At 33.9% G+C, this 25,184-nt stretch overlaps 2 protein-coding genes across 3 annotated transcripts; one reads left to right on the plus strand and one right to left on the minus strand.

The window, feature by feature from the left end:
- The first annotated feature begins 17,959 nt into the window (after positions 1–17,959).
- On the plus strand, positions 17,960–21,707 carry LOC120130841 (F-box protein CPR1-like). Of its 2 annotated transcripts, XM_039147995.1 has the most exons (4): positions 17,960–18,185; positions 18,980–19,537; positions 20,234–21,429; positions 21,605–21,707. In XM_039147995.1, the coding sequence occupies exons 3-4, from the start codon at positions 20,277–20,279 to the stop codon at positions 21,616–21,618; spliced, it is 1,167 nt and encodes a 388-aa protein (XP_039003926.1). In that variant the 5' UTR covers positions 17,960–18,185; positions 18,980–19,537; positions 20,234–20,276; the 3' UTR covers positions 21,619–21,707. The 2 variants fall into 2 exon arrangements, with proteins under 2 accessions (XP_039003926.1, XP_039003925.1); XM_039147994.1 differs by lacking the exon at positions 18,980–19,537.
- Positions 21,708–22,208: 501 nt separating this feature from the next.
- Positions 22,209–24,722, minus strand: LOC120130752. The gene is made up of 3 exons (XM_039147910.1): positions 24,559–24,722; positions 24,278–24,398; positions 22,209–23,843 (listed from the first exon to the last, which is right to left on the minus strand). The coding sequence occupies exons 2-3, from the start codon at positions 24,390–24,392 to the stop codon at positions 23,281–23,283; spliced, it is 678 nt and encodes a 225-aa protein (XP_039003841.1). The 5' UTR covers positions 24,393–24,398; positions 24,559–24,722; the 3' UTR covers positions 22,209–23,280.
- Positions 24,723–25,184: the final 462 nt, after the last annotated feature.

Here is a 25,184-nt window from a genome sequence, read left to right on the forward strand (position 1 = left end):
GGTATCGATACTGCAAGTAGAGTATCGATACAACCCATTTTGGATTGTTAGATTTGACCTTGTTAAGGTCCGTAAGAGTTAAAGATGATCCATAGTGGGGAACTTAGTCTGTGAGGGACATAAATGACCAAGGTGGCCTACAAACACTCGTAAGAGTAGGTAATTACAACCAAAGTAACCATACCAAGCGCAATGCGTCTAAGTATCTTTATGCAAAAACATATAAAAAATTAACAATGAGAATCGTTACAGAGGATGTACCGATAAGTGACACGATAAGTAAGTCACATTATGTAATAGTGGAGTCGTGTACTCTAAAAACGTCAGTAAATCGAAAACGTTTAAGTTGTCTCTCAAATTCAAGAGGTAATAAAGAGAAGTGCGATAAGAGCGACTAGAGTGTCGTTACCCAATAATGAACCCAAGTCTAACTAGTATCACACGAAATGAACATCAAATATAATTATCATCGTAAAATCATGAAACATATAGGGACCTCTTTAGAGACAAAAATGACTAAAATACTCTTAAGTGTTAATAACCATAAAATAGTACCTTAATAAATTATTAGAAATAACATATTGATAATCATCACATAAGGTTCTAGATGAGAGGATAAATGATATATTAGCTATTAAAGGGGATTATTTTACCTTAGTATGTCGAAATATGCTAGTGTGTGGCGAGGTTACCTCAGTTGCCCTAGTGAAGCTTTGTCAATGGTATGTGGCTAGGCTACCTCAGTTGCCCTTATTGGGTTTTTTCATTGTTTTTGGCCTTGAGCCCTGAGTCATGCATGCATAGTTTCATCAATCTAGTACAACAGATATCCTCAGAGGTTGGCTTGACGATTGTATGAGATTGAGCCAATACTTCAATTGAACGAGAAGTGTACTGATGCTATATGACACTGGTTCCCTCTCCATGATCTACATGATGTCTATGTGAGACCAGGAGATCAATCAATAACATAGTGGGAATTTTATCGATATTATATAACACATGGTTCCCTTAGTTAACTAGTGTTTGATGGCTATGTGAGACCAGATACTAACAATGTTTGTATTTATATAATGCACATCAACGTCAATGTTGCATTCATATAATGCACAACAACATCAATATTATATTTAGATAATGTATCGTAGTATCAATGTTGCATTCAGATAATGCATAACAGTTACAATCATTGTGGTTAGAGACCAATTACAGGTGTACTCATGGTAAGGCCCCTAACATAGTATTAAGGGAAGGATGAGACTTCTACCTCAATAATAGAATAGTTAAACCCTAAGTAGGCAACTATTGATTAAGCTCATACATGTACCTTCGACTTAGTATCATGTATTTAGCATGCTTATGTTTATGAGACTAATAACGTTGCTCTAGATTATCGATTATATTGTTGGGTTTTATAAGCTTAGCATTCAGATTTTTTTGTTCGTAGGTTATTAGTTTAAGTCATTTGAGGGGCACCGTTATAACAAGACTTCCAATATATCTTCCAAAATAGTATATTGTAGCTTTAGTGGGCATATGTATTTATAAGACCCTTATTATTGTAATCAGATTTTATAACATTGATTTATAATATTTTGATCTTAAACTATGTGTCACGGAGCTCTAATTTATAAAACTATTTTTATAATTATAGTTTATGTCTATTATGGTATCATTCAATATGTTTTGAAATGAAAATGAATATGTTTTGGAAAATGTGTAACTTTAGGTCAAATCAGGTTTAAGGTGTTACATTTAGTGGTATCAGAGCATCAGATTAAGTCGAAACTATAACATATTGTCAGTTTTAGTAAGGTGTCAGTGAATACATACCCATAGGTACTGAAAGTACTTGTATAAGCCTGGAATCTTGATGGTGCTTCATTTCTTAATCTGTTTTGTAGAATTTTTTACAATAGCATATAGTTCCAAGAGTAGCCTCAAAGATAAGATGGAGAGTCGTGTCTCTTATCCCAACAACGTCAGCGATGAGTTCCTACCTAGGGCATCATGGGATCCCATTAGGTATAGTAGGCGTAGAGACGACCTTCTTTAAAGGTTTGACTTCCACTCTTAGAAAGATTGTAGACATCATTTTAAGAGTGCAGACTGTTTATCTGGTCACCCAGAGCACTTTAGCACAGTTAGAGTCCCTAGTAGAGAGACTAAGGAGATACGAAATAGTTGAATTCTACGGTTCATGTGATGGTGATATGATTTTAGCTAATTAGTGGTTATGAGAGACCATGAGAACTTCGAGGCAATGATAAGTTAGAGTGTGTCACCGCTTTGCTCAAGGGTGTTGCTATCGACTGGTAGGAGACTATATAGATGGTTCTAATGCCAAAGATGCCTACGTGGGATCAATTCATGAGCGAGTTTAGAAACAAGTATATTGGTGAGGCAAATATGGATGGATTGAGGATGCAGTTCTCTCAGCTATTTTATGGAGATCACTCAGTGTACAAGTACAAGAGATATTTTCTTCAGTTGAATTGTTATACTCTAAAGTTAGTTGCGACCAAGTCCTTCAGGTGCAAGAGGTTCCTCTAGGGACTTCATATTGATATCCATACGTAGTTGGCTACAGAAAAACCTAGGGTATTTTCAGAGTTTACACGATATGCTAAGGTTGTGAAGAGGGTGCAGAGTTTAAAGGAGAGTTTTCTAGGTGAATCAAACAGCCCAAGTATAAGGCCTTATATACTAGTGGATCTATCTCGGTCATTGGTAGAGTGTGCCAAAAGTTCGCACGAGCATAGGAAAGTGACATCAACTTTGTCACTTTATTCGAGTCAAGGGTCAAACATAGGGTCTTGTAGGAGACTGGCAGCTTCACCATCGGTGGCGAGCTCTGAAGTCTCTGATAGAGTTCTGAGGTATCATTGATTGATTAGTTTTAGCCGTCATCGAATAGCACAGTTGTGGTAACCAATCATGGGTACAAGACGTAGAGTCATAAAATTATTAAGTCATTGTGTGGACGTGAGGGATCTTAACTCTGTGTTGTATGCTCTCGAGGATAGCTAAATAAAACTAATTTGCTAAGCAAGTAGTCGATTACAGGCATGAGCTGATGAGTAGCGTGTATGTGAATGGAAAGGAAAGTGAGGAACATTCAGGTAGCATAGATAGATATTGAATCAGAGTTGTGCAACGGTAACGTAAATCTCGACATGTAGCATGACGGGTTACCTAAGTCCAACAAGTAACAGAGATTTGTATAATTACATATTATATTAACTCGATTGAGTAGAGTTAGATAATAAAAGGTTTAGTGGTTGTAGACGAGTCGTGAAGAAGTGTTTATCCTTATGAAACATTTTAAGCATTCAGTGTTAAATGGAAAGAATAAGATTCTATGGCTTGTGCCTCTCGAAATTTTTTTTGCTTAAAGTTCGACGTAGGTAGCACCCTTTAGAGAAAAAAGAGTCATAGATCAATTTTGTGAGTTTTTAGGTACATGTCATGTTTGAGGATTTCTCTTCTGAGATTCAGACCTGATAAGAGTTTAGGTGCTTCAAGGCTTCAAATTTTGTGAGCTAAGGATATCTCATTTTTCAATCTGAGTATATTTCGAGGACGAAATTTCATTCAAGGAGGGGAAAGTTACAACACCTCAAATTATAGGCTAGTAGTTTTGGGTTTACTGGAGAGGTATGCGAGCCTAGAGGGATTTTATAATTGAAGCTATTGAGCTAAGTGTGGGCTTAATTAGACGATGATTGGGCCCAATTAACCATAAAAATGTGATTTTTGCATAGTAGAAAGATGAGAATGAACAAAAAGTGTAATTATCTCATTTTTAAAAGATGAGAGCTTTTATCTATTTCATTTTCTTCTTCTATTCATTTCATTTTCTCATTTTTTTTCTTCAAGTTTAATAAGTGAATATGAGGCATTTGATCTTTATAATTCGTTCTTAATCCCTCCAGCAACATCATTTATGTTTAGAATCTCATAACTTTCCTTTTTAGCTAGAGAAAGGGGTGAGAATCAACTTAGTTAAAGAAGAGTACGGGAATTAAAGCTTATTGAGAAATGAGCTTCGTTTCGGGTTTCTAACATCAAGGTAATGTATTTCTAATCCTTTGTGGTGTTAAGGCTTCATAAGCATTAAGATTTGTTAAGATTTGAGTATTTTAGGGTTTATGCTTAATTTCATGATTAAATAACGTTTTTTATGTAAAACCTATGTTTTTATGACACTTTATAACCCCAAATAACTTTCTTCAGCTTAAACACATGTTTTAGGATCAAACTAAGACCATTGGGATGATTTTCGGGTGTTTCCCAAGCTTAAACAAGGTATTTTTGGATCCAAGTATTGATATTGGATGAACAATATCGACACTGGATAAACTAGGATGAAATTTGGGCATTTATAATAAGGAGTATCGATACTGAAGGGAGAGTATCGATATTGCCCATACAATATCGATACTGAGGGTACCTGGTATCGATGTTAGGCTAATTTTTAACAAATATAAGCCATTTTTGGTACCGATCCTCATTCAACTATTGATATTTGACCCTAGAGTATCGATATTGCAAGTAAAGTATCGATACTAATCATTTGGGATGGTTAGATTTGACCTCATTAAGGCCTGTAAGAGTTAAGGATGATCCGTAGTGATGGAACTTAGTTCGTAAGGGATATAAGTGACCAAGGGGGCCTAAAAACACTCGTAAGAGTGGGTTAATGTAACACCCATAACCCGTATAATTATACCTTTACAGATTATAGATGTCACCTGAATTTCTAAAACATTTTCCAATTCAGAAGTTACTGAAAATTTATTTTCTTAACATGGTAAATGATATTATTAAAATATCATATCAAATTATCACATACTATATAAAACATATATTAATATGGATTTATGCTATCCATATTGAAACAGAGTAAAACAGTTTAGTTTAGTCATTACAACCCAGTTGCAAAATAATTTAACAGAGCAACTAGGACATTGATAAGTACATGCCACTAACAAAGTCAAAATTTCATCATAGGATGTCTTACTGATACTGTAGTATATTCCTTGGTGCTTGGAGTGCTTTATACTCTTTACTCTACTCTTGGTTTTTTACCTATGCGTGAAATCATCACACGCTAAGCATATACTTAGTGAGGCAATTAAAATAATAAACGGTGCAATACAACTCATGCATGAATTTCAATGTAAAAATCAAAATGCCATAAAATCATGTTACCATGATCAAAATAATATAACTAAATAATATCCAATATTTTACCATGATCAAAATAATATAACTAAATATAAAATTTCTTACCAATATACTTGCCATTATTCTATAAGCTCGTAAGCTTATTTGTATGTTTATCATTCATTAATCAATAATCCATAGACTATAAATCATAAACCATATCCTAATTTAAAACCCTGATAACCCTAGGTATTCGAGTAATATTTGCGCCGTAGTGCTACAAATAAGGTCGTGCGCACCATATACACCGAACTGTATTACACATAAGGTCGTGCCAACCATATACACCGAAGTGTATTACACATAAGGTCGTGTCCACCATATACACCGAAGTGTATTACACATAAGATCGTACCCACCATATACACTTAGTGTCCTTACACACTATAGTGTAATATAAACCTGCAGCTGCTATACTCTATGGCATGCCAACTATAACCTGTCCCACAGTAACTTACTTGGGCATATAGTCTATTTTATTTGATCCATCCATGGCAAAGTATATTATCATAATTTAACATTGGACAATTCATACCCGAAATAACATTCATGGTAAAATATCACATTATTCATGATCAATGCATTATAATTTCACACTATGACATATCAATGTCATATCGAAGTTATAAAAATGACATAATATCATGCTGATATAAACAAGGTCGACTTATTGCAAGTCTTCCTGATGATGTATAAAACATCAATGTACAATGTCATGCATGTATTGCATTCATCTTGACACTTTATATATTCCAAAATATGCGCCTCACTATGTTTCACAATAAACCCTTTTTATACTTGACTTGCTTCAATCACTAATCAATCACGATCTGTATAAATCACAAATTCATAATGATACATATGTTAGTATTGTACTAACATAAACACATCCCATAACAACTCCATAATATACTTGAAACTCATTTTCTACAAAATATTTAACACTTAATAATTCCTTTTAACATTGGCACCAACTTTTCCAATTTACACAAAATGGTCTTTCACCATTTTATCACTTAGATCCTTAATACCAAAAATTTCAGCATTGAAATTATTACCAACCAATTACTTTTACAAATGTACAATTACATTTAAGTACCCCAACTATGCGAATGTTGTATTTAAATCACCAATCTTTTCAAACTTTCAAAATAGTCATATTTCACATCTAAACACTCATTTCAATTCCAAAACAGTATTTTCCATTATAGTACATCAACTATTAAATAATTATACAACCATTCAAAACTTTTCAAAAATTGCTGAATTGGTCCCCTAACTTTTCAAAACTTACAAAATAGTCCCCAAATTTTTCTAAGGCTTGTAAAATACTTTCTACATCATTTCTAGACCTTATATAATTTTTCCATAATTTTTCTCACTCAAATACATCAAGGCCAAATTTTCAAAGAATAATTTCTAGAAAAATTAAACATATTTTAACCATAAATCAAGCTTGAAAAAGAATCTACAACCTCTAAATCATCAAGATTTATCATCAATTTCATGAATCCTATCATGAACATAAACCTTTAGATTTGGGATCTTTGAAATCCATCAAGATTAGAAAGAAATATTGATACCAAATGATAGCGTTTTTCACGTAGCTCACTTTCCTATTTCACAGCATAACTCGAATTCCAAAAATATTGGATCAAAAATTGAAAACAAAATTATTTCTTACCTTTGGGAGGAGCTCACTTCTTTTCTGGAGAAGTTGAAGAAATTCATATAATAATTCTTCATCTTTCTTTATTAATAATGAATAAATTTTTTATTAAATGTTAAATTACCACTTTACCCTTGAAATCAAAATATCTATACTAATTTTCCCAAAATGAACTTGATATTTACATTAATACCAAGCCACATCAACCTTATCATCTTCCAAAGTCAAAGAGGAACAAAATATTTTCCCACTTGACCATTTTGCCCTTGAAATTTCTAAAACTTACAATTCTATCACTTTAATCCAACAGTCCAAATTAAACATGGAATTAAACCCTTAAATATTATTTTACAACATTTAGAAATGTGAAAATAATATCTTTATTTCCTTATTTTCGAGACCAATTTTAATTTTTCAAAATTACTATTTTGGTCCCTAAACCTTTTAAAGTTTATATTTTGGTCACTAAACTTTACAAAATCTTATAATTAGGTCACTCACTAAATCCATTTATGGAATAACATTCTTTTTGGGAAAATTACCACTTAATTCCTTAAACATTTCCCAATTTTCTACTTTGACTATCAAACTTTCAAAATTTGTAATTTGGTCATTATTTAAATTTTTTGGGTATTACAATTCTCCCCTCCTTAAATAAAATTCGTCCTCGAATTTTAAGACTTTCTATGAAAACCCTAACTTCTCTTTTTATAGGGATTGCCCTCTTCTAGATAAGGAAATTTATCAAAAGTGAATCCCACTAAAATAAGGATTTTTTTGATACTCTCATATTTCTCTAAAGATAAGAATAATTCAATAGAGTCTTTCAGCCGTTATTAAATTCATTTTCCCTTATAAATTTATAACCCTAATTTAGGGTTATATGGACTGGTAAGGCATGCCCACGCCTTAATTGTAGACTTCTTCTGTGATAGCTCAAGATGAATAAGTCGTGCCTACGCCTTATGCGAAAACCTCTTCTGGTCTTGCCAACTTCTTGAATTCTGATTTTTCCTCCTTAATTTGGGGATTTTGTGAAGATCATGCTAATAATTAGATTTTGAACCTATTTAATCCAAATCTTCAACCTGATATGAAGAGGTGTGGAAACTGCTTTCTCATGTCCTCTTCTCTTTCCCAAGTAGCATCATCGACTTTATGATTTTGTTAAAGTACTTTGACTAGAGGAATTGTCTTGTTACACAGTTCTTTGATTTCTCGTGCTAATATCCGAATTGGTTCTTCTTCATAAGTCAAATCTGGTCGGATCTCAATTTCCTCTGATGAAATGATATGTGAAAGATCGGATCAATACTTTCTACGCATCAATACATGAAAAACATTGTGAACTTTGACTAACTTCGAATCCCAATTACCTCCGGAGTTAATGCTAACTGATAAGCCATCAGTCCAACTCTTTTTAATATCTCATAAGGTCCAATGATTCTTAGACCCAGTTTTCCTTTGCGCCCAAAATACAAATTCTTTTTCCAAAGTGATACTTTAAGAAAAACTTTATTACCTTCTTGAAATTCAATCTCTTTTCGCTTCAAGTCTGAATAAAACTTTTGTCTATTAGTTGCTATCTTGAGATTATCTTTACTTTATCCTTCACCTCTTTCAATAAATATGGGCCAACAAGATTCCGATCTTTTAACTCTAACCAATTTAATGGTGTTCGACATTTTCTCCCATATAAAGCTTCATACGTAGCCATCTTGATGCTCAATTGATAACTATTATTATAGATAAATTCTTATAGAGACAAATAATTTTCTTTTCCCATGATTCCTTGAACTCAATCACACATGCTCTCAGCATATCTTCTAATATCTGAATAGTACTTTCTGACTTACCATCTGTCTGTGGATGAAATATCGTACTGAAATTCAATCGAGTACCCAAAGCTCTATGTAAAGAATTCCAAAAATCTTGATGTAAACCTTGGATCCTTGTCAGATATGATTGATACTGGCACACCATGCAGTCGAACTATCTCTTTTATATACAACTCTGCATATTTATCCAAGGTGTAGTCCATTCACACCAGAATGAAATGTGTCGATTTAGTTAACCGGTCACTATCATCCAAATGGAATCCTTTTTATTTGATGTAAAAGGTAGTCCAATAACAAAATCAATAGTGACTCTTTACCACTTCCACTCTAGAATAGAAATCATTTGCAACAATTCCGAAAGCACTTGATGCTCAACTTTTACTTGTTGACATTTCAAACACGTAGCAATAAACTCAGTAATGTTTCTTTTCATATCCGACCACCAAAATGACTCTTTACATTCTGATACATTTTATTCTCACCTGGATACATAGTCAATGGACTATAATGTGCCTCAGAAAGAATATTTTTCTTTAACTCATCATCATGAGGAATACAAATTCTTCCTCGATAAAATAGACACCCATCAGACTTGACTTCAAAGTCTTTAGTCTTACTTTTTTCCACAAGTGAAATATTTTTTAAGAATCTCTCATCTTTTTTTCCTATTGTTTTTCATTTCTTTTTCTTTTTTTCTTTTTTTCTTCTTTTTCTTCTTTTTCTTCTAGTTATTCTCTTTTTTTCTTTTTTCTTTCTTCTTTTTTAGCTCTTATGCCTTCTGCCGAGACAACATGACCAAGAAAAATAACTTCTGACAGCCAAAACTCACACTTTGATAGTTTGGCGTATAACTTTTTATCCTTAAGTATTTCGAGCACAGTACGAAGATAAGAATCATGCTTTATTTTTGTCTTCGAGTATACCAGAATGTCATCAATATAGACCACCTCAAATTAATCCAAGTAAAATTGAAATACTCGATTCATCAAATCCATGAATGTTGTCGGAGCATTTTTCAAACCAAATGACATTATTATGAACTCGTAGTGTCTATATCGTGTTCTGAAAACTATCTTTGGAACATATTCCTTAAGCTAATCAAACAAGTCATCAATCCTCGGAAGAGGATACTTGTTCTTGATAGTTACTTTGTTTAACTATCAATAATCTATGCATAATCGCATAGATCCATTTTTTTCCATAAACAACACCGGTTCACCCCAAGGTAAAATATTCGGTCTAAAGATTCCTCGATTTAGCAGCTCTTGCAATTGGTTCATTATTCTCTTAACTCAATCACAACCATTTGATATTAACCCATAGATACATGATCAATACCTTGATAACCATAAATATTGAATTCCACCTCTTGGAGGTAACCCAAATAATAAATCTAAAAAGACATATGAAAATTCTCGAGTTATGGAAATATCATAAGATTTTACTTCAAATACTTGAGTATCTATCACCTTAGCTACAAAAGCTATGCATCCTTCATACATCATCTTAATCGTAACCATTGCTGATATCACTTATTGATGATTTCACATTTTAATCAATCATTAAAATTTTTAATTTCTCTGAATTTTTCTAAATTAATCGCTTCTTACGACCATTAACCCAACCTTAATGCAAAGACAACCAACTCATGATCAAAATGATATAAAACTCGTTAATGATAATCCCATAAGATTCACTGGTAACATAAGCTCCTGAATCTTTATCGGACATTTATTATTTGTCCGTGTAACACTTGTATCATGACCCATAGGTCTTACGCCATAATAACACTTTTTATCAAGTTGAATTGAATATCTCTACTTTACAATTCCTTATTTCATTCTTAAGGAAATCTGTATAACTTTTCCAGATCCAAAGATAATGTTTTCGAACAGTTGAAACATTTTCCATCTCAAAAGAAAGTCTAAATGTCCACATCATTCAATAAGAAAACTTGACAATTTGTAGCAATAACTTCATAGCAGTTAATGCTAAAATCACACTATCAAGCAAATTTACTATTTTTCCTCTCACTACGAACTTGAAACTTTTCAAGTTCTTGAGAATCAATCTCGATCTAAACAATAATTAATTGCAACATGGAAGGTTAGACAATCCATTTTCGCATATTTACCTTCACAGAGTAACTCTATCCAGTTTTATGGAATTAATATCTATTCTTAATCTAAATCATAATAATTCGATTCACTAATAACTCAGCTTTCTATAAACTTTTAGCGGAAATCATGTTTACCGCTTACTCAATCAATAATGCATTAAACAATTTAATGCTTAACTTAAATATTTCTCAATTATTTAAGCTTACCTGGAGGAACCTCAGAATCATCACTAGATTCATAAATCTCCTCTGAATCCTCATCCAATTCGACTTTTCTTGTAAGTCGTTCAAACTTTTTAATGGATTCTTCCAATTCAGAAACTTCGTTCAAAGCTGGGACATTTCTTCCACAAAATTGAGGAAAATCCCTAACATCATCCACCCTTCTAAGGTGTTTTACATAAGTCATGTCGGGTCCCTTTGGGTCGATTTCAATCTTGACCTTCTTTTCAACATTTTCAAATTTCTTACATTTGTCTTTAGTTTCCGACATCTGAACATAGTCAAAATCATCTTACATTAGTAAAGAGTAATTTTACTCCCAATAAGCATCATCACAATATATATACAACTATCAGTAACTTTTGACATCCTAGTGGCATGTATACACTTTTTAACTCAAAACAAACTCGGTTTAGTCCTAGAATCAACTAAACCAGTAGCTCTGATGCCAATAAATGTAACACCCATAACCCGTATAATTATACCTATACAGATTATAGATGTCACCTGAATTTCTAAAATATTTCCAATTCAGAAGTTACTGAAAATTTATTTTCATAACATGGTAAATGATATTATTAAAATATCATATCAAATTATCACATACTATTTAAAACATATATTAATATGGATTTATGCTATCCATATTGAAACAGAGTAAAACATTTTAGTTTAGCTTAGTCATTACAACCCAGTTGCAAAATTATTTAACAGAGCAACTAGGACATTGATAAGTACATACCACTAACAAAGTCAAAATTTCATCATAGGATGTCTTACTGATATTGTAGTATATTCCTTGATACTTTGAGTGCTTTATACTCTTTACTCTACTATTGGCTTTTACCTATGCATGAAATCATCACACGCTAAGTATATACCTAGTGAGACAATTAAAACAATAAACGGTGCAATACAACTCATGCATGCATTTTAATGTAAAAATCAAAATGCCATAAAATCATGTTACCAACATATCCAATATTTTACCATGATCAAAATAATATAACTAAATATAAAATTTCTTACCAATATACTTGCCATTATTCCATAAGCTCGTAAGCTTATTTGTATGTTTATCATTCATTAATCAATAATCCATAGACTATAAATCATAAACCATATCCCAATTTAAAACCCTGAGGACCCTAGGTATTCGAGTAATATTTGCACCGTAGTGCTACACATAAGGTCGTGCGCACCATATACACCGAAGTGTATTACACATAAGGTCGTGCCCACCATATACACCAAAGTGTATTACACATAAGGTCGTGTCCACCATATACACCGAAGTGTATTACACATAAGGTCGTGCCCACCATATACACCAAAGTGTATTACACATAAGGTCTTGTCCACCATATACACCGAAGTGTATTACATATAAGATCGTGCCCACCATATACACTTAGTGTCCTTACACACTATAGTGTAATATAAACCTGCAGCTGCTATACTCTATGGCATGCCAACTATACCATGTCCCTCAATGACTTACTTGGGCATATAGTCTATTTTATTTCATCCATCCATGGCAAAGTATATTATCATAATTTAACATTGGACAATTCATACCTGAAATAACATTCATGGTAAAATATCACATTATTCATGATCAATGCATTTTAATTTCACACTATGACATATCAATGTCATACCGAAGTTATAAAAATGACATAATATCATGCTGATATAAACAAGGTCGACTTATCGCAAGTCTTCCTGATGATGTATAAAACATCTATGTACAATGTCATGCATGTATTGCACTCACCTTGACACTTTATATATTCCAAAATATGTGTCTTACTATGTTCCACAATAAACCTTTTTTCTACTTGACTTGCTTCAATCACTAATCAATCACGATCTGTATAAATCACAAATTCATAAAGATACATATGTTAGTATTGTACTAACATAAACACATCCCATAACAACTCCATAATATACTTGAAACTCATTTTCTACCAAATATTTAACACTTAATAATTCCTTTTAACATTGGCACCAACTTTTCCAATTTACACAAAATGGTCCTTCACCATTTTATCACTTAGATTCTTAATACCAAAAATTACAGCATTGAAATTATTACCAACCAATTACTTTTACAAAGGTACAATTACATTTAAGTACCCCAACTATACGAATATTGTACTTAAATCATCAATCTTTTTAAACTTCCAAAATAGTCATATTTCACATCTAAACACTTATTTCAATTCTAAAACAGTATTTTCCAGCATAGTACATCAACTATTAAATAATTATACAATCATTCATAACTTTTCTAAAATTGTCGAATTGGTCCCCCAACTTTTCAAAACTTACAAAATAGTCCCCAAAATTTTCTAAGGCTTGTAGAATACTTTATACATCATTTCTAGACCTTATATAATTTTTCCATCAATTTTTCTCACTCAAATACATCATGGCCGAATTTTCAAAGAATAATTTTTATAAAGATTGAACATGTTTTATCCATAAATCAAGCTTGAATATGAATCTACAACCTCTAAATCATCAAGATTTATCATCAATTTCATAAATCCTATCATGAACATAAACCCTTAGATTTGGGATCTTTGAAATCCAACAAGATTAGAAAGAAATATTGGTACCAAATGATGGCGTTTTTCGCGTAGATCACTTTCCTATATCACATCATAACTCGAATTCCAAAAGAATTGGCTCAAAAATTAAAAGCAAAATGTTTTCTTACCTCTAGAAGGAGCTCACTTCTTTACTGGAGAAGGTGAAGAAATTCATATGATAATTCTTCATCTTTCTTTATTAATAATGAATAAAAAATTCATTAAATGTTAAATTACCACTTTACCCTTGAAATCAAAATATCTATACTAACTTACCCAAAATGTACTTGATATTTACATTAATACCAAGCCACAACAACCTTATCATCTTCCAAAGTCAAATATGAACAAAATATTTTCCCACTTTACCATTTTGCCCTTGAAATTTCTAAAACTTACAATTATGTCACTTTAATCCAACAGTCTAAATTAAACATGGAATTAAACCCTTAAATATTATTTTCCAACATTTATAAATGTTAAAATAATATATTTATTTCCTTATTTTCGAGACCAATTGTAACTTTTCAAAATTACCATTTTGGTCCCTAAACTTTTCAAAGTTTATACTTTGGTCACTAAACTTTACAAAATCTTATAATTTGGTCACTCACTAAATCCATTTATGAAATAACATTATTTTTGGGAAAATTACCACTTAATTCCTTAAACTTTTCCCAATTTTCTACTTTGACCATTAAACTTTCAAAATTTACATTTTGGTCATTATCTAAATTTTTGGGGTATTACAGTTACAACCCAAGTAGCCATACCAAGCATAGCACGTCTAAGTATCTTCAATCGAACATGTATTGAAAATTAAGAACGAGGATGGTTATAGAGGATGTACCAACATACGGTACGATAAGTAAGTCATATTATGTAATAGTGACGTCGCACACTCCGGAAACTTCAGTGAACTGAGAACGTTTAAGTTGTCCCCCCCAATTCAAGAAGTAATGAAGAGAAATGCGATAAGAGCGACTAGAGTGTCGTTATCCAATAATGAACTCAAGTTATGTATCAAGCTAGCTAGTATTACATGAAATGAACATCAAATGTAGTTATCGTCGTAAATCATAAAATGCATAAGGACATCATTAGAGATAAAAATGACTAAAATACCCTTAAGTGTTAATGACTAGGAGAAGATAGTAGCTAGTAAAGGGGATGACCTTACCTTAGTATACCAAACTATGCTAGTGTGTGGTGAGGCAACCTTAGTTGCTTTTGTGGGGCATCATTAATGGCGTGTAGCTAGCCTACCTCAGTTGCCCTCATTGGGCATTGCCAGTGTTTTGTTGCCTTGAGCCCTCAGTCTTGCATGTATAGTTGCATGATTCCAGTACAACATATATCCTTAGAGCTTGTCTTGACAGTTGTGTGAGATCGAGCCAATAATTTAGTTGAGTTGGAATTATATCGATGCTATGTGATAGTGGGTTTCCCTCCATGATCTACCTGATGGCTATGTGATACTAGGAGATCATTCAACAACTTAGTGAGAATTTTACCGATACTACATGACACAATGTTTCGATATTAGATGAACTGGATGAAATTTGGGTAATTTTTGCAATGAGTATTGATAACAGGGGGAGAGTATCGATATTGCCCCTAAAATATCGATATTGTGCCAATTTTTAGCAAACAGAAACCATTTTAGGTATCGATACTTTACCCTAGGTATCGATACTACAGGTAGAGTATCAATACTACCCACTTGGGATGGTTAGATTTGGTCTCATTAAGGCCCGTACGAGTTAAAGATGATCCGTAATGGTGGAACTTAGTTCGTGAGGGGCATAAATGATTAAAAAGGCCTACAAACACTCGTAAGATTAGATTACAACTGAAGTAACCATACCAAACGTAATATGTCTAATTATCTTCTGTCAAGAAAGTATCCAAAATTAATGACGAAGATTGTTGTAGAGGATGTATCAATAAGCGGTACAATAAGTAAGTCAGATTACGTAATAGAGAAGCATGTAATCTGGAAACATCAGTAAACCAAGAACGTATAAGTCGTCTTTCCAATTAAAGGGGTAATGAAGAGAAGTGTGATAAGAGCGACTAGAGTGTCATTACCTAGTAATAAACCCGAATCAGATAAAGGGCTAGTTAATATTACATGTAATGAACAATAAATACAATAATCGCCATAAAATCATGAAATGACAGAGACCTCTTTAGAAAAACTTAATAAATTATAAAAATAACATATGATTAACCTTCACATAACGTTCTAGTTGAGAGGACAAATGAGATTGTAACTAGTAAAGGGGATGACCTTACCTTAGTATGCCAAACTATGCTAGTGTGTGGCGATGCTACATTAGTTGCCCTAGTTGGTCATTGCCAATGGTGTATAGCTAGGCTACCTGAGTTGCCCTCGTTGGCCATTGTTAATGTTTTATGGCCTTGAGCCCTTAGTCATGCATGTATAGTTACATCAGTCCTATACATCAAATATCCTCAGAATTTGGCTTGACGGTTGTATGAGACCGAGCCAATGCTTTAATTGATCGGGAATTGTATCGATGTTATGTGACACCAAGTTCCCTTTCACGATCTACTTGATGGATATGTGAGACCAGGAGATCATTCAACAACTTAGTGGGAATTTTACTAATGCTATGTGACATTAGGTTTCCTCAGTTAACTAATTTCTTATGGCTATGTGAGACCAGATATTGGCAATATGTTGCATTTAGATAATGCACAATAGCGTTAGTGTTGCATTTAGATAATGCACAGTAGCGTCAATGTTGCATTTATTTAATGAACAACAATGTTAGTGTTGCATTCAGACAATGCACAACAATATAAATTTTGCATTCAGATAATTCATAGCAGTTATAGTCATTGTGGTTAGAGACCCATTAAAGGTGTACTCATGGCGAGGTCCTTAGTAGAGGATTAAGGGAAGCATGAAACTCCTACCTCAATGATAGAATAGTTAAACCCTAAGTAGGTAACTCTTGATTAAGATAATGTATGTACATATTGCTTAATACCATATCTTTAGCATGCTTATGTTTATGAGACTCATAATGCTGCTCTAGATTAGCGATTATACTTTGGGGCTTTGTAAGCTCAGTATTCAGATGTTTTTTGTTTGTAGGTTATTAGCTTAAGCTGTTGGAGGAGCACCGTTACAACATAACTTCCAACATCTCTTATAGAGTAGTGTACTATAGTTTTAGTTTGACATATGTATTCATAGGACCCTTATTATTGTAATATGATTTTATAATATTGAATTGTATTATTTTGATTTTACACTATGTGTCACGGAGCTTGGATTTATAAAGTGTTTTCATAATTGTTGTTTACGACTATTATGGTACCATTCATAATGTTTTAAAATGAAAATGAATAGATTTTTGAAAATTAAAGGTTGTCTTAGCAGCCCAATGTGGCACTTTAGGCCCAATCGGGTTTAGGGTGTTATAGAGACGACCACCAAGAAGAAGTTGGATCCTCAATTCGAATGGGGCATGCAAAGTGGCCACAGGACTGGTGGTGACGGACGAAATGATTAAAGACGAGAACGGTGTTTAGGTTCGGGATTTCTTGATGAACATCGAAAAAACCACAAGTGTGATGGCAGAAATCTAGGTGATACGGTAGGGAGTGCTCCTAGCTAAAGTGTTGGGGGTGAGAAAGCTCATCATCGAGGCCGACGCAAAATGGATCATTGATGCTTTGAATAAGAAAAAATTCGATAACATTCATATGGAAACTATCTTCAAAGTTTACGTAGAAATGAAGGAATGATGGATTATTGAGATAATGCATACCTGGAGAGAAGGAAATTGGTGTGTTGATTGTATAGCAAAGATAAAATTTGAAAAGAAAAAAAATAAGGGTCGCACTTCCTAAAAGAGCCACTTGAAGAATTGATTCCTTACCTTCAAGCTGATGTTCACATAGAGGAATCCCCAAGATGGTAGACTACAAAACATAGTCGTTTTGTTCTTTTGTAAAATATATATATATACTAGTGACGAGTAACCAGTGTGGATAAAAACAAAATTCCATGATTGCTTTCCATTTACCTTTTTCACTTCCACACGTAGTGTAACAGTCTCACTTGAACACTACTTCCAATGTGTATCTATTGGTAGAATATGGTACAATACTCTTCTCTCTATACTATTAAATACTATAACCGAACACAAGGCTACAGATTAATTTACATCATAAATATAGAATAAATCCTTTCCTTTTCAAAGTCCCTCATCTTTTCCCAAATGGATATACTGAGATAATGATGTGCTGACAAACCTACAACTCAAAAAAATCCCCAAAACAATGACTGTAGATCATTATCCCTCTCAATTTCTTCCATTTTCTTTCTCATCCATCTTTTGCTCTCTGGGTTCATTCCCTTTAGCCTGTAAAACCTTCAAAAATTAAGTCTTTTCTTTCTTGAACTCCACAGCTCTCAACATATCATTGAAATCCAATTTTCCTTGTGCTGTTGAAGAGGCACTGTTGAGGTATAATTTCATTAACTGTATTTTTTCTAAAATTCTATTGTTTATTGATATTTAATTCATGAATATTCATATATTTGAAAGGCTATTAATTGTGTGAAAAAGCGAAGTTCTCTGTCTGTTGAAAAATAATAGCATTGTTACGATTTACGAAAAGGAAGTCCGGTATTTACTGGGAAAATTAGCAGTAAATTTGATAAGAAATTGGAAAGTGATGATTTTGAGAATTAGGGATGCTGTCAAGGGCTTTCTGGTGAATTTACAATAGTGGTTGCAGTTCCATAAATAGGAAAAATACTAGGAAAACACGATGATAGACAGTAACACGTGTCATGACATGGAGGCTTCATTTATTGGTTCTTTTTTGTAGGCTGCTTTACTTTAAAGATTTCTTTGATTGATAAGATCAGAATTTTGGAATTTCTCTGTAAATTCCTTAGATTTTATTTTTAAAAGAACAAAGTTTTAAGATGATAACATCTATTTTATTCGGATTTTTACATTTATTAGTGAGTGTATTGCTTTTGTTATTAATGTTTTGATGTATTGTTATAGCCTATCTTAAGTTCCTTAATCAAAATAATTGCTTTAGGGATGGTCTGTGGGGCGGGCAGCGTTGAATATTTTGAACTCTCATATAATTTATTTTTGTTCTTTAAATTTTTATAAGTTCATCACGCTAAAATTTTATGAATTTATCTCTTAGCATAAAATCGGAATCTGTGCACTATATCATGTGCTGCACTGAGAACCTCTTTTCATACTTCATGCTGATTTCCATAACCAAATTTCTCCAGCACTACCACCGGACCTTTAGAATCACCGGAATAGCTGCTTTATAATCATATCTGGCGGACCGGCTGACTATGCTTTGAGTGAAGCATCAGCATGATTGAAAGTCATCCAGAAAATCAGCCTTCAAAGAAATCTGAATAAAAAAAACCAGAAAACAAAAACAGATGAGCCCTGATGCTAAAAGAGTCCAATCTTACCTATTTAACCAGTGGCTGGTTGTGACCTTACCTATTTATCTATTAAACCAGTGGCTGGTTGTGACCTATTATAAGAAAAGTGATTTGAATACTTTAAACATGTGTTAAGCACGAGTGAACATCAGACATTTAGATATATAAATTTTCTGTTAGAGAAGATTAAGGATTTTTGGAATCTCTTGAATTTCCTTTGATAACCTTTCGGAGACGGTGATGGTGGAGGTGTCGTCTCTTACGGTCTTAGCACATAAAAAATATGACAACCTTCAAGATCATGAGTTAGGAAAATCGTGCACGGTTGTTGTTATTCGGTTATCCTTGTTTCAGTCAGAGGGAATCAAGCGCATGAAGGAGATGATACAGGTACATTTGCTTAAGAGCCTCTGGTTTCTTCTATTGCTTAGCTTGGTAATGTGTTGAACAGATTTGGTTTTGAAATCAATCTCACTGTTTCGTTAAAGGGACAGAATATTATCATTTTTGCTTAAGTTTAACTGCCTATGAAGTGTAGTGTTAAACATAGACTTTAAGCTGCCATTCTCAAATATTGCATTGATTTATGTTTAGGATTTTATGCATATTTAGGCATCCATTGGAAACTTGCAATACAACCCTGAATTGCATTTTAGCAGTATCGAAAGTCCAGAATCTGAATTGTTTAAAATGCTCACCAAAATGCCTTTTGAAAGAAAGAAAAGAATCGGATGAGACAATAATTTCTCAGGAATCTATGCTTAAAGTATATGCTCCAACCCCTAGGGAAGGCAGTTCGAAGAAAACGACCAATGAGGTTAGAATAATAATAATTCATAGATGAGGGGAGAGAATCTAACAAGGTAATTAGTTTCTTGATTGACGTAAAATTGATGCTGATAACTTGAACTTGGTAAGATTCCTGCCAAAAAGTACTACTATACTAATCTTAAACTGTATATAGTATTAAAGTTCTATGTGGCTTGTTATGGCAGATGGTTATTAATGCCCGCATATCGTTTTGGTAAACCAGGGTTACGGAAAAAGTATATACATGGGTTTTTGATGATTTCTGTTCTCATGCAGGGTTTGGCTTGACTGTAGGAAAGAAGTCTAAGAAGAGCTGAGTATGGAGGTCATTGGTGATCTACCAAGAGAGTTGTTCCTTGAAATCCTCTTACGATTGCCGGTAGAATCTCTGATTCGATGCAAGTGTGTTTGCAAATACTGGTACACTCTCATTAGCAATCCTAAGTTCATCGAATTGCACCTTAAGTACAACTGCAACAACAATGTTTGTGTCCTTCTCAAGCGGTGCCTTCTAACGTGCTTAGGAGAGAAAGAAAATATGTTGTCGTTGGTCTGCAGCAACGGTTTTTCTTTCGTAAATCTAGATGTTGATTTGTCTTTATATAAGAAGGAACCATGCTTACAGCTTTTAGGTCATTGTGATGGCATTATTTGCCTATCAAATTACAGAGATGATATAGTTCTATGTAATCCTGCAACTAGGGAGTCCATGGTACTCCCAGAATCCTCTTTCCCTTGTTATTCGCCGAGCTCGAATTTGATCCCACAAACCAGTGCCTTAGGATTTGGTTATGATGCTAAAACCCATCACTGCAAAGTTGTTAGGATTGTTTCGTACTGGGACAGAAGTGGTAGTGACTTACCCCAACATTCCAGGGTTGAAGTATATTCTTTGGCAACTGGTTCTTGGAAAGAAATCGATGTTAAAGTCCTCGCCCATGTGTGGTATTCTCCGTGTTTCGAGACATACTTTAATGGAGCTTTTCATTGGTATGCTATTGACAATAACCGAAACGAGGTCATCCTTTCATTCCACATGGGAAATGAAGCGTTTCAAGTAATACCGATGCCAAGTGCCCTCTCCTTGTATGATTATTCAATATGCAGGAGTCTTTTTGTGTGGAACGGACGCATTGCTCTAGTAGGTTATCCGAGAGAGGGGACCAAAAAATCGTTTGAGATATATGTGATGACGGAATATGGAGTGAGGGGATCTTGGAGGGGATCTTGGACAAAGATAATGACAATTGGACCTCTCATGAAAGTGGAAATGCCATTGGCTTTTTGGAAAAATGATGAGATACTTATGGAAGGCTCTGACGGATTGGTTGTTTCTTACAACCTTAAGACACAAGAACTCAAGGATCTTCCGATTTATGGGATCCCTAAGTCGTTTGCGACACTTGTGTATGTGAACAGCCTTGTTTCAGTCAAGGGAGGGAATCAAATGCTTGATGAAGGAAATAATACAGGTGAAAATGTTTCAACTCTGGTCACATTTTTGTTTTCTTTCTGCAGAATCAGAACAGATTACTTTCTTTTGATGCATTTTTGTTGCTTATTCAGAGGCATGGAAATCTGTTCTTTTAGAAGACTTGGATAAAAGTCGTCATTTGTGATTCTAATCCAAGTGTTTTTTTGTGTTAGATTTTGGTTGGTGAAGGATCTGCCTCTGAACCTGCATAAACTTCATCAAGTTTAATAGATGATGATCAGGGGACAATGGAGACCAATGAATAAGAAAGTAAAAGCAAATGAATGAATAAATAAATTAAATCAATACATATATAAAATAGATATTATCATAAATGTAAATAAAGTAGATGTAAATTTGGGTTTATAATCTTTGTGCTGTAAATGAAGATATTACGGTCAGTATATTATAATTTATTTAATAACATAATCTCTCTCTCTCTCCCCCCCCCCCCCCCCATACCTCTCCCGCTCTCCCTCTCCGGCCCCCTCTCCCTCTCTCTCTCTTTCTCTCTCTCTCTCAATACAAAATGACCAAAGAATTGCAGCATGGCTGCTTTCACTCTACGTGGTCATGTGGCCTGAGTGACTGTTTTGCAAACATAACATTATGATTATTTATATATTGTCATTTCATAATATTATGACGTTCAAAATAAAGCTCAGAAATCGAGTAATTATTAGAATTAATTCAAGTAATGTTCAAAACTAAACAAAAACAATTTTAGAATTGAATCAAATTTCGACCACCCTACTGGAGAGGACAAATTGAATGCAAAATTCAATATATGCTCCCATGGATGCTAGCCTCCTAAGAACCACCACTGTGCAACATAAATCCTACACGCAGTGCAGATGTTCCAACTGGTAACTTAAATCAACATTTATTTTTAACAGCAGATCCATGTTATCCCCACCAAACCTTGGGAGCCTCATCAAAACCAGCTTGAATTTGACAGGTGATATCACACCATCGCAAGCCTTGAATTTTTCAGATTTTCTTGGATATAAGCACTCACATTCCATCATTGCAGGGTTAAAATAATGCATGTCCTCAACTATGGTATTTACATCCAAGTGCTCTGATTGCAAGAATCCTGTTCTCCAGGACTTCCTTTTGTCAACCCATTTATAGTGTCTGACCATGAATCTACATCAGTCTTGACTGGGTTGATTTGCATCCAACACTGCCTCAGGCAAGCTGCAACATTCAACCTTCTCCCTCTGATACTCGTATAATGTGCACGAGTCGTCCTGAATATCATAATCATCTTCATTATTCCCCTGAATCTTACTCGAAAGTTCAAAGTCATTGCTATTATAATCACTTATGAAACTTTCCCCCCTTGTCGACTTCATTGGTTGCAGCTCTACTGATATCACCAGCAACATTTTCAGAAGAATCAAACCCATCCTTGTTGTCATCCTTAATGTCCTCGTGACCATCTTCCTCATGGCTGTGTCCAAAATGTGCAGCAGTTCCTTGAACAATTGGAGATTCATCAGCGGAGTTGTCATCCTCTGCTTGAATTTCATATTCAATAATCTGCCACTCATCATCATCACTATCAACATTTACGGGGTCGATGCGGTTCTGCTGAGCCCGCTTTCTGAGCATTAAGACATTAAAATAATAACGAATGAAATCCCCCCTCGCAAGGGAAGGGATAACCGCAGAAAGATGATCCCAGAAATTCTTACCCATTGACACAGGGTTGGAGAGGACAACAATATGAAATGCCAGCTCTTCCTCTTCGGTCCATCTTTTAGCAACTTCCTCCCCGATATCACAGAGACATCTCCCTGAAAATTTCCTGCCCAAGATTCTCTTAGTTTCTCTCTTGCTTCCATTACATGTTGTCTGACGCATCTAACAGAACCCTGATCAAAGCGTTCACATTCAGTTCTGCGTCTTCACACTGGAACTTTGCAGTTGCTTCAGAATTAGGCATTGGAATGACACAATAACCTATCATCTTATTCCCGTAATCATCATTTACCATAAGGCCTGCATATGATGATCTAAGGGCAACTTGAGGATCTGACGTATCTAGAAAATCTGTAGAGTTCTTCAGATCCTGTTGGTTCCATTCTGGAATATCAGCTTGATGATCTGGTCCAACAGAAACTAGCATTCGAGGAGAAAGTATAGATTGATAGATATCATTAGAATGAAGAAAATCCTGAATTCGGCGCCCAGACGTAAAATATTCTGGAAACAACAGAAGATGAACTACCACCTCTTGATCAGCATTTGCATTTATCCCGGTGCTGTTTACCCACCAAAAATGAGAAACACAACCAGAGATACTACTTTCATATTCGTTACTGATTCCAGTTAATACTTTGTTCCATTGATCTTCAGCAAAACTACCTTTATCTTGGCAATTACTGTAAATGTCCTCCCATTTACCTTATTCAAATTGTAACTATCAGATACAGTAACTTACTCTAGATTTTGACTGGCAAAATATATAAATAAAGTTGATGCACATATTTAGATGTGATAAAGGAACCATATGCAAACAATTAATCTACCACAGTACAAGATACATTGAATATAAAGAAATGGGTACCAAAATGCTTCTATAAAATCAAATATCTGCAAATGTTGTCTGCATGTCAACCAGATCAAATAATAAGAACCCCAAGCAATTTCATCAAATGCACCTTCCACATGTTCAATTGATGAACTAAAGCATAAAAATCAACCTTTTTTGTTTAGCAATTGGAAAATAAATGCTTATATATATGTTCTTGTTGATGATATCATGTACAAGGTCCACAAAAACATGCACTCTATGATGCAAAAGAAAATTTATAGATATATCGACATTGTTATAATACCAGAAATTTGAGGATCTGGGACAGCACTTTTGTGATGAACGGCATCTTCCCATTTCTTTTGTTGCTTGCGCGCAACCTCTTGAGAGTCATCGGAGTAAGGACGCTTATGAATCATTTTAGCCTGCCAGTAAAAAGTAGTCATACTTTAAATTATTAATTGAAGTATTCGCATTTACAGAATTACTTAAAAACAAACATTTTAAATTATTAATTAAAGTAAAAAACATAAAAATGTTCAGGTCTATATTCTACGCGACTGAGCTATATAGGCTTGTTCATACCCGAAAATTCGTTGACCAATCAAATTTGAGAGATTCAAAACAGAAGCAGGAAATGGGAAATGTAATTAAATGATTTTACAGATATAAAATAATTTACAAGAAATAAAGATAAATAATTTCAAATTTGCTATTTATAATATTTTACAATGAACAAAAAAAAAACAGAATATTCTTCTTTTTAATAAAACAACCCCTACATAGTTTCGATTTTGGAGAAAACTCCGGAAATATTCGACCGACCAAAAATAAGTGGAATCAGGAAAAAGCAAAATCCAAGGTCAAAATTGATAGATCAAAGGAAACCCTTTTAGAAATCGAAGAATAAAAAAAACTAACCCTAGAATCGAATTCGATGCACAGGAGTAGGTGAAATTAGGATCAAACGAAAGAGGATAAAACGAATTAACACTGCGAGAACCAATTTGAAAGAAAAATAAAAAGATGCAAAGATCAGAAGGAAAATTAATTTGAATTTGCGACCGCTACATTGGTGAAGATTGGGGCGAAGGTTGATTTATAGGAATTGGATCGGTGATATGCGAAGGCTGGCAGGACCGCAGGAGATAAATGTGAAATTACAAAAAGAGGTTAGAATCTGTCTGAAAATTACGGAAGATACCACTATG

This window comes from Hibiscus syriacus, unplaced genomic scaffold (assembly GCF_006381635.1).
Source record: "Hibiscus syriacus cultivar Baekdansim isolate YM2019G1 unplaced genomic scaffold, ASM638163v2 tig00110548_pilon, whole genome shotgun sequence".
In the NCBI taxonomy this organism is placed as follows: domain Eukaryota; kingdom Viridiplantae; phylum Streptophyta; class Magnoliopsida; order Malvales; family Malvaceae; genus Hibiscus; species Hibiscus syriacus.